This window comes from Aegilops tauschii, chromosome 7 (genome assembly GCF_002575655.3).
Source record: "Aegilops tauschii subsp. strangulata cultivar AL8/78 chromosome 7, Aet v6.0, whole genome shotgun sequence".
Classification (NCBI taxonomy): domain Eukaryota; kingdom Viridiplantae; phylum Streptophyta; class Magnoliopsida; order Poales; family Poaceae; genus Aegilops; species Aegilops tauschii.
In genome coordinates, this window is record NC_053041.3 from 29,150,867 (window position 1) to 29,161,421 (window position 10,555).

The 10,555-nt window shown below is 41.5% G+C and overlaps 1 protein-coding gene across 2 annotated transcripts; it reads right to left on the minus strand.

Annotated features, from left to right (window-relative positions):
- Window positions 1-200: 200 nt before the first annotated feature.
- LOC109732457 (uncharacterized) lies at window positions 201-3,911 on the minus strand. 2 transcript variants are annotated; one of them, XM_020291634.4, is made up of 13 exons: window positions 3,490-3,911; window positions 3,098-3,162; window positions 2,912-2,990; window positions 2,729-2,747; window positions 2,511-2,630; window positions 1,630-1,699; window positions 1,493-1,536; window positions 1,263-1,304; window positions 1,113-1,172; window positions 939-1,006; window positions 676-733; window positions 464-588; window positions 201-379 (listed from the first exon to the last, which is right to left on the minus strand). In XM_020291634.4, exons 1-12 carry the CDS (start codon window positions 3,789-3,791, stop codon window positions 478-480), a joined length of 1,038 nt encoding a protein of 345 aa, XP_020147223.1. In that variant the 5' UTR covers window positions 3,792-3,911; the 3' UTR covers window positions 201-379; window positions 464-477. The 2 variants fall into 2 exon arrangements, with proteins under 2 accessions (XP_020147223.1, XP_020147224.1); XM_020291635.4 differs by having other exon boundaries at window positions 201-588; window positions 3,490-3,910.
- Between the last annotated feature and the right edge of the window lie 6,644 nt (window positions 3,912-10,555).

Below are 10,555 nucleotides of genomic sequence, written 5' to 3' on the forward strand. Positions count from 1 at the left end.
ATTAGGTTACAACTTCACAGTATAACGTTGGACACAAGTATTGCCAACTCAGATCGTCAACTTCAATTAACACAAGTATTCACTGTAATTTATGGACCTCGGCTCTTCAAAGTATTTCTATTCTCTACTAAAAAGTATTTCTAGTTTCTCTCTGCAAAAAAGTATTTCTAGTTTCTACTACCTTATTTGCCTATGTATGATTACACACATTACATATGTCTTCCTTTGCATCATAAATCCAACATGTTTCCCATGCTACAAAATCATCTCCACATGGTTTCGCACCACTATAAAAAAATCTCAAAGGGTGACAATTGACGGTACTTGAGAATACTTGGCCCAGTTCTTGCTTCTCTACTATATAACCCCAAGTCGCCATCTATAGCAAGTGGATGAATACAACTTTTAACATTGCATTTCGGACTCAGCGGTTTATTGTAAAGAATATATTCTAAATTCATACTATATATCGACACTTCAGAGATTTTGGTACTGAGGATAGAGTGTGTATGTTGCCCTTAGGTACTCCACGATCTCGGCGCTTTCGAACATCTTGACCCCCGTGTTAGGATCCTCGATATAAGGCGCCTGCAATGACAATACTATAAATGTCACACACTACTACGCCATGCAAAGCAAAGATTTAGCAATAACATCAATCACAAGGCTCTAGACCTGGAAAAGGCCATGTTTCTTGAAAATTTCCTGTCGCTTCGGGCTGCCACGAGCACAGCTGCAGCAAAAAAGGAAAAGTTAATTCCAGTGATCTTACCGAAAAAGGGTTTCCCCCCGCTTTATATTATAAAGCAAACATAGATGTATTGTGTCAACAAGATACTGCACTTATGGCATATAGAAATAGTACTGTAGATGTTATGATGGCAGAGTATTTAGCTATCTATTTACAGATGTGTCGTGAAGTTTCCAGTATCGAATACCTGTGTAGCAAGTGTGGCAACTCCAATTCAACAAGAGCCTCTCGTGCTATTTTACAGAAAGGAGATCCCTGATGACAAAGTATGTGCTGATCAGCTTCTGGAACTGGTACCACACGGGAACAAAAAGGAAATAATGACCCCAGATGCTATGGATAAGCGAGAGAAAAATTAGACCTCGTATGCCCAGATCTCTATCGGCTGGGGTGGAAGCTTTGAAACAGTGTAGGAAGATCCCTGCAACAATATGGGTCAGCCCTGGTTTGAGCAAAAACTTTCAGACGTCGCACACTGTATACTTGCTTGTATGGTTTACTGGCAATCTACCTTCCAGACACGCCAAATCATAGCAAGCCCTGCTGTTATTGTCTACAAAATAAGCCACAAAACATCAGCTTTTGCACAACTGATTACTAACTAATACTGAACTATCATACTTAAGTCAAACAGTAACAAAATCATGAAAATATGGCAAATAAAGATCGCGTATAAATCAACGGTAATGTGCTTCTGAACATAGCCTATACTATTGGATTATGGAATACTTAGCTACTTACCGTAAATAGACCAAGCGATAGCATAATCGGGACAGTTCCATCACCTGAAAGACAAACACAGGGAAGGAGCTAACAGGAAGGACCCTGTCAGGAACAGGGGAAGCAAGGTCTGGTAAAATAAATGGTGAGATACAAACCGTATGTGTCCGCAAGGTATTTTATAATGGCATCTGATTCATACATGGCAACTCCTGTGTTTGGATCCACCTGCAACATATGATTATCTTAAATGAAGATATAATTTTGCTTTCACATAGCATTTTTTTAGGCAACATAGAAGAACTAACGATTTTGACTAATAACTGCAAAACACATTGCAGCAGAAGACTGCAACAACATGACAAAACACCCGATGTCTGCTTACTAATTAATGGCGAAACACATTGCAGCAGAAAACAGCAACAACATGACAAAACACCCGATGTCTGCTTACCAATTAATGGTAAAACACATGGCAGCACAGAACTGCAACAGTATGACAAATCATAACATGTCTGCTTACTAATGAATGACAAAACAAATTGCATTGCAGCATACGACTACAACAATATGACAAAAAACCCATCTTGCCAGGAAACACGAAGTTCAGAAATATTAAAATCCCCTCTGTTCCAAAATCTAAGAAGTTCTATCTTTGTCCTAAGTTAATCTGTATCAAATTTAACCAAATTTATAGAAAAATACATCAACATTCACAACAATACAACACCAAGTGAGTATATTATAAAAACATATTTCATAATGGATTTAGTGATACTAATTTGATGTTGTAGAATGTAGATGTTAGTACAATTCTCTATAAACTTGGTCAAACATGAAGAACATTGACTTAGAATAAACCAAGAACTTCTTACATTTTGGAACATAGTGAGTATTAGTTAATGGTGATTCTTCTTGGATCATGCTTGTTTGTCAAACATAATTCAGAAACTACATAAGAAAGATATATAAAACTGGAAATGGTAGCGATCACATATAACCTAACAAACAATAGAACTGGTGAGGAATTCTTGCATACCATGTAAGGGAACTGTTTCTTCCCACCCATCTCTAAAACCTTTGGACGAAATGTTGGCCCCTTTTGAGGACAGGGGTAAAATAAAACATCAAGGTCCAACACGGATACCATCTCTCTCACCTGAAAATTGTACATGGCAACCATAAACACCGAGATTTTCCAAACATGGAAAATGACAACTACAAAATGCAGATGCAGTAAACTAAAAGGACATGCACCTTTCGACAAAATGGACATCTGAAAGTTTTAGCCAGAATACACCAATAAGTGAAGCCAAGAATCAGAAGCAGAGAAAAATATTAGCCCTTGATGTATATAAAAAAGCATGTCCGATTATAAATATGCAGGACACCTTTTTCTCAATGGAAAGTTAAGAATCTCAATTGAAAGAAAACTCATACCCTTCAAACTCGTATATCTCAATAGGTTTTTCTGGTCGACGGCACTGATCTATCTTTGAGGTCTCCTTAACCTTTAGACCTTAAATAAGAAACAAATGTACTCCTTTACATTGAAAGATAATAGGCACTGAACAAGTAAAATAAAATGATCTTAGCTAGCAAAAATGGGGAATTAGAGAAATTCACCTAGAAATTCCAGAGAGTATTGGTCTGAGGGTATTTTGTCGGCGGAGACTAGTGATACCGAGTATCTGCAAACCGACCACAAGATATGAATACAGCTCAATGTGAGACGTAAGCTTCAGAATGTACATGAATTTCCAAGTCACATTTCTCCGCAATGGTGCGGAGCTAATTTTCTCGAATTATTGACACCAAAGTAACTAGGCATTGCTAGTTACTGACACCAAAGCAACGACACTTTGATAATTACTGAAGCAGAGCACTTGGACAGCATCAAAGTAGAAAGAGATGAATACACCCAGATTCCACTGTGGTGCTCAATTTGGTGGGTGAAACGAAACAGGTTTGCATCTCTATAAGCCCAGCTGGAGGAGGATTGATTGGAGGGGACGAACCCTAGGACGAAGAGGCCGGTGCCGAGGCGGAAAGGCAGGGCGAGGGCCGCGCCGGCCACGCTGGCGAGCTGGCCATCCTTGACCGCGAAGCGCTTGGGCACCGGAGGCGCGAACCCTGCCGGCGGCGAGAACTCCGGCCGTTCTTCGGAGGTGGAGGCGGGGGCAGAGACGGGGGCGGATTCGGGCAGCGCGGCGACCCTGAGGGTGGCTGACGCCGTCCTCCGGGTGCAGGCGGCGGCGGTGGTTTTAGGTGCGGCGCGCGAGGAGAGGAACGGCGGGAAGCGGAGCGCCGCCGTGGCCATTTACCCGCCGCGCGCGGGGCGACGCGAGCGGAGCGGGAGAAGGAGGCGCGAGTGGACAGGGAGGGGAGTGTAGCTGAGCTGCTGGAACGGGAGAAAGATATCCCTCCACCAACTTCCACTGGCTTCGGTGGGTAGCTCCTTGTATTGTACTCCTACTACTACAATGTTATTTTCCTTTCTCCAATATTTAACATTTATTATATGAACAAGGATGGATTTTCTTTCAAAAATAAAATATCTCGACGAGCTCATGTTGCAATGATCCAATGCTATCGGTGGATCGAGGGAAAGGATGAATACATTATGCGTATCTTGTTGACACTACACCCCGATTGCTATGTTCTGGATCAACCGGTTGATACTTTTGCTCGGCTGGCTACTGTGTTTTCCTTTCTTTCCTACAAGAATCCTAGGCCTATATATTAAACTTGTATAATTCTTAGTCCTTTGTACATCAACTTGTCTTCTTACTACACCACGTTAAGCAAGCTCGATCGCAACTCTCAATCCAGGATAGCCCCCTCCGGTTGTACGGAGAAGCCTGTTAATTAACTCAATTTCAAGTATTGATATGAACCCTCGACATATTTGAGAATCATTCCTAGGAAAATAAAATATACGTAGGCCCCTCCTGCTTTAAGGTTTTGAAAACCCATTGAGGACATGAGTCATGGAACTGAAGGGAGTATATGAGCTGGTCAGTTTCCTCTAATATCTACACCGATGCCATCATGAAACAAAAATTTCTCCCTAGCTTAAAATAGATGGTGTGTGGTAGATAAAAGCTGCATTCTGATTTCCGAGTAAGCTATCAGAGATCTAAGTGGATCTTGTAAACATCACCTACGAAATATGAGAGGTTATATAGAGAGCCTAACACACCAAGAAACATGACAAGGAAATGAAAACATGTAGCAAGTATGATACCAAGGTACACAACTTATGAGCGCTACGGTTAGTTAGGTTTGGTTTTTGAGGTGTGGAAGATGCAACTCATTCCTCTCAAAGTTTAAAGTACTCCCTCTGTAAACTAATATATGAGCGTTTAGATAACTAAAATAGTGATCTAAATGCTCTTATATTAGTCTACGGAGGGAGTAATTGTTAAGGGTGATTTATGTCTCCAACCATATGCGTCCACTGTACTATAGCTATCATCATCCTTGGAGGCACAAAGAACTACCAGGCCATTTGTTAAAAAAATTACTTACTCTATGCAACCGTTATACCGCTACAGAAAACTAGATTTAAAAACACTAGATTATGTTAAACAACACTTTCTTTGATGGTAATTAACTAAGCTTGACTTACCTACCTAAATAGTTTTTTATTGCAGGAATAGCATATTATAATTAACTTCATGCATTCCTTGTATTTATTTTGTTAGCGACTCTCCAATCAGTATTGATGGTAAACAAGCATAGTAATGTAGCACAATGTGTTGGGTAGAATCGCCATTTTGTAAGGAATACTTGGGGCGTGAACCTTCTTTTAAACATGGGGCGTGGACCCTCTAGATTGCACATGTGGATCAAATGCCGTGATGCATTGGTTCCTATAGTTTCAGAACAGAAACTAAACTGCACTTCCTCACATGTTAGGGCATCACAAATAAAACTCCCAAATTTTAACTCTTCAACTTTTAGGAGTTACATTTTTTTTGGAGCTAAGCAAACCATCAAACTTAACTACTCAAAAACAAAATTGCGCACAAACATCTCATACGAAACTCAAATACTTCATAATTATACATCGTAATCCAAAATTAAACTTGATAAAGCTTACTTAGAGCTAAACCAAACTAAATTAAAAACTAAAACACACTAATCCTCTTCGGATTCGAGGTTGATCACCGACGGCTTGCCGGAGCGCGACGCCTCGCTGTTGTGGGTCTCCTGCCATGGCACCGGTGCATCAACGTAGTCACTGGTGTCGATCTCGACGAAGAGAGCGTCCCGCTCTCGATCCGTCACAGCTAAGAAATGCTGAGTCACGGCTAAGCGCCTCCCGCTCATTGGTGATGGAGCGCTCACAGGCGAGCTGAACCTCCATCACCTACGTGTCGGCGGAGAGCCGGGCAACCTCCTTCCACCGCCCGATGCTTCTCCTTCTCCATGATGGCCTTCTCGTACTCACGCTCTACCTCCTCCCACAAGAGGATGTGGATGTGGTCACCGGTGACATACTCTTCCTCTGCGTCCGGCTCATCCTCGGCCTTGGCATCAGCCACTTATGCCTCGCTCTTCGCCACCTTTTCCTATACCTCCTCCTCATCGTCCAAGCTCGACAAATCGACCGGCACGACGATGGCTGGGAGGTGCTGGAACGAGTATGCGTACTAGTGCATCGGTAACCTCTTCTCTATGGCAATTTGGGACGGCAACGATGGTGAATCGGGCGACAACGACGATTCGGACGACGACAATGGCCAATTGAGCGGTAGCAGCTATTTACGGTCTAATTCTGACTGATTCAGTAAAATATGTGGCGGCAGGGATGACTTATAGTTTGGGGGAGTGGCGGGAATTTACAGCGTCGGGGTGGTGGGGCGGTCAATTGGGTGGCTCGCCAGCGTTTGAGCCATTTTTTCTAGTGAGAGAAGAACACGGGAGATTGGAGGAGAATTGTGTCTTTTGCTCATATTGAGCAGAAAAGGAATCTTTTGAGGGTTAACTTCTGAAATTTGTCAAGAGTTATAACTATATGGCTTCTGTTAGCTGGGGTATAACTCCCCAAAAGAAGTTTTCTTTAGGAGTTAAGGATTATTTTAGGGTTCTATTAGAGATGACTTAGTGCGCTACAACCTCATTCATGATCCCAGCTCTGGATCAGATTAATTTGAGTTATAAACTTTCATGACTCATGGTCCAGCTTATATACTGATTTTATATATGCTGATGCTATGGAGTCTTTAGCCGGCAGCATGAATTGTGGGGCCCACGACAACCTGACAAAGGACAAATGTGCTCATAAAGTTTCCGGAAATGATATAAGATACATCTACAGCCATCTAATTAACTTGATTTTAGGTATTGATTCAAAGTACTCACATACAATGTTTAAGGAATCGTTAACTGGTAGTTGTTCGGTCGGTTTAGGAGTATCGATTAATCGGTGAATTGGCCTATTGACTGGATTAATCGGTCGACCATTAATCGGTAGATTGAATAAGAACTTGCCAACATATATCTAGATTTTCTTTTATGTATTATACTATACTCTCGTGCTCCCAGCTATGTAGTATACCAAAACATGCTGTCATACACATATGAAAAGCATAGAGGGGAGGTAAAAATATTAATCATGTCTATTAAGGAGCGGGATGGGGCTGTAAGGGGTTACATGCCAAAATTTTGGGCTTTGTTTGCCCACCTGTTAATGGGCTAACAGGGATTAATCGGCATGGCAACTGATTAATTGGTCTAACTGGCCAATTAATCGTCCTGATAAGTTAACGCGATGAATAAGTCCTATTTGATTCGGTCATGCTATGAGTAGCGATTAACTGGCCCGTTAACTGATTAATCGGGTGAATTCTTGAACAGTGCTCACATGTTTGAGAACCGTTCCAAAATAAGATAAAAATATCCCTCTTGCTTGAAGGTTTTGAAATGATGACATCCCCTCCTTCGTCCTTATCTCTTTGTGAAAGCCTTGAGACACTCGTTTCTCTCCCGTTTCTTTGGTCTCTCTCGCCCATTTCTTCCCCCTCGCGTGCAACACCCTTTCCTTCTTCCATCCGGCGTCGCTGCTAGCCGTAGCTGCGAGCCTGCATTGGTCATGCCGCCTGCCGGTCATTAGTAGAAAAAGGATCATTTGTCCCGGTTCATAAGGGCCTTTAGTCCCGGTTCTGGAACCGGGACTAAATGGTCATTACTAAAGCCTCCCCCTTTAGTCCCGGTTCTTACACAAACCGGGACTAAAGGCCGTCCACGTGGCCGCTGTCTGGAGCTTCATATTTTTTTCACACCGGGACTAAAGGTATTTTTACGAAAAAAAAGATTTGAATTTTTTTAAACTTTTTTTTAATTTTTAAATTTCTGAATTTTTTTCCAATTTAATCTCTAATCACCCTTCATCACTGCTCAATTTAAACTCTAATCTCTAATCACCCATCATCATTCCAAATCATCTAACTTCCCGGCCGGTCACCCATCCTCTGACTATTCCAGCCTGAGCACGCTTAACTTTCGGGTTCTATTCCCCCTCGTTTCCAAGTCTGCACTTGTTCTTTACCATACAATAGAAAGATGTCAATCCTATTAACCCTCAGGAGTTTAGCTTGAGCATGAAGTCACATGTTTCACTGTTTGAGTTTGAAACTATTATTCTAAAAAACAATAATTATTTAGTAACACTAATATTTCTTCAATAAGTAGTTTGACCATAGTTTGACCACAATTTGACCAGATTTGACCAAAATTCAAAAAATTGAAATAATTATTTAGTAACACTAATATTCTTGAATAATTATGTAGTAACACTAATATTTCTTGAATAAGTAGTTTGACCATAGTTTGACCAGATTTGACCATAGTTTGACCAGATTTGACCAAAATTCTAAAAAACTGTAATAATTATTTAGTAACACTAATATTATTGAATAATTATTTAGTAACACTAATACTTCTTGAATAAGTAGTTTGACCAAAGTTTGACCTGATTTAACCAAAATTCAAAAAAAAAAGAAATTTGAGCATAACTTTTTTTCCTTTTAGAATTTGAGGATTCTAAAATTTTGCAAATAGGCCGTAGGCCGTCAAAATCGGATGCGGATTTTTGTGCTGAACATTTTGATATATTATACTTTTTTTCTGACATCGTATGCAAAAGTTATAGCCGTTTTACATTTTCCCTACACTTTTTGCAAAACATGTCCAAATTTAAGTTTTTAATTTTTCCTAACTAGTACATGTAGTAACATAACTACATCTGGAAGGATTTTAATTTTTGAAGTTTTTATCATTTTCTTTAGCTTTTTACAAAACTGAAAAGGCGATCCAAGGGGGGTAGAGTTTGAAAATGGGACCTTTAGTACCGGTTCGTGCCACGAACCGGTACTAATGACCTTTAGTCCCGGTTCGAGCCACCAACCGGTACTAATGGGCATCGCACCCTCTAATACCGGTTCGTGGCACCAACCGGGACTAAAGTTCCCATTTGAACCGGGACTAATGCCTGTACGGTGCCCTAGCCGCTCGAACCGGGACTAATGCTCACATTAGTCCCGGTTCGTAATGCAACCGGGATTAATGCTCTTTTCTGGCCGAACCAAAGCCCTGTTTTCTACTAGTGGGTGCTGGAAAAGATGTGCAACCAACGCCAATTGCTACAACCAGCACTCGACCGTGCTGGAACCAGCGCATGGTGATGTTGGTGTCAGCGCGCGGCCGTGTTGGGCGACCCGGTGGGGACTGTGACCGGCAAGGCATAATACTAGGACCGGCGGCGTCGATTGCTGAGACCGGCAAGGTCAATTGCTGTGACCGGCGAGGCCATTTGCTTGAACCGATGACGTCATTTGCTGGAACCGGCAAGGTCATTGGTACAACCGGAGACGCAAAATGTTGCAACTGGCACGACATCTTACAACCCTCCACGATGAGTTATGCTGTAACTGTCTTCGTCGTTTGCTACAATTGTCAATGTAAATCGCTGCGACTGGCACGGCGGCATGCTGCGACGGCAACCGGTGATGTCGTTTGCTAGAATCATAAGGTCGGTTGCTACAACTAGAGAAACAAAATGTTGTGACCAGCACGACGGCACGCTAGGACGGTGATAGGCGGATGCTGCGATAGCGAGCATGGATGTTGTGAACTTGTGATGGCTGTGATATGCTCGAATCGGGAGATGCTATGATGGTAGCCACCGGATGTAGTCTCCTCACCATCCGATTCACGCCAACCGAACCCGTGTGTATTCATATATTGGTAGAGGAGGGAAACATAATCGCAGACTACTTCATTTTCAGGGTGTTTACTCTGGCGCACAAGTTAGTAAACGTTTTGCTGGCTAGTCACGTCCTTGTATTTTTTGTGCCTCAAAAGTAGCAACAAAAACTTTTTTTTTGCAGGTAACACAAAGTTTTTTTTCCCCGCAAAAAAAACACAAAGTTTTTTAATCAAAAGTATTTGGCACTTGACATTTCACGGCCTTGTATTTTTTGTGCCTCAAAAGTAGAAAAAAAACACAAACCTTTTTTTGCGGGTAACACAAAGTTTTTTAATCAAAAGTATTTGGCACTTGGCATTTTTGTTTGCCAAATACTTATGATCAGAATGTGAAGTCATGCCCGTTTTGTGCATTGATCTATATAATGTTGGACATAAGTATTACCAACTCAGATCATCATGTACGTTTATATTTTCATTTCCCCATTCCAATAGACATTTGACATTGTTCTTTGTAATTTATGAACCGCATCTCTTCCAAGTATTTCTGGTTTCACACACTACCTTATTTGCATATATGATTACACACAATTTTTTTCCAGGCTATCCAACAAAGACACATATGGGGCTGTTTAGTTGCCATGCACCCTGAGTTAGATACCTGAGAATATTCCTTGCCTGAGAGTAACCTGAAGGCGTTTCACAAATTGGCTAACTAGGCACACACCAATCTCAGGCACTGTTTGGTTGACGCCCTGAAAGTACGCCTGTGTGGACAGAAGCTCCAGGCAGTGTTTGGCTCAATTTTTGCCTGAGTTACACTGGCCACTTGTTTGTCACGTATTTAAGGGATAAATTAATAATTAGATA

Excerpts from the sequence above, each read along its gene's own strand:
- LOC109732457 (XM_020291634.4), bottom strand. The coding sequence starts at position 3,791 with ATGGCCACGGCGGCGCTCCGCTTCCCGCCGTTCCTCTCCTCGCGCGCC. Across the intron at positions 734-938 it reads TTGCCACACTTGCTACACAG|CTGTGCTCGTGGCAGCCCGA; the intron begins GTATTCGATACT and ends TTTTTGCTGCAG. Across the intron at positions 589-675 it reads AGAAACATGGCCTTTTCCAG|GCGCCTTATATCGAGGATCC; the intron begins GTCTAGAGCCTT and ends TTGTCATTGCAG.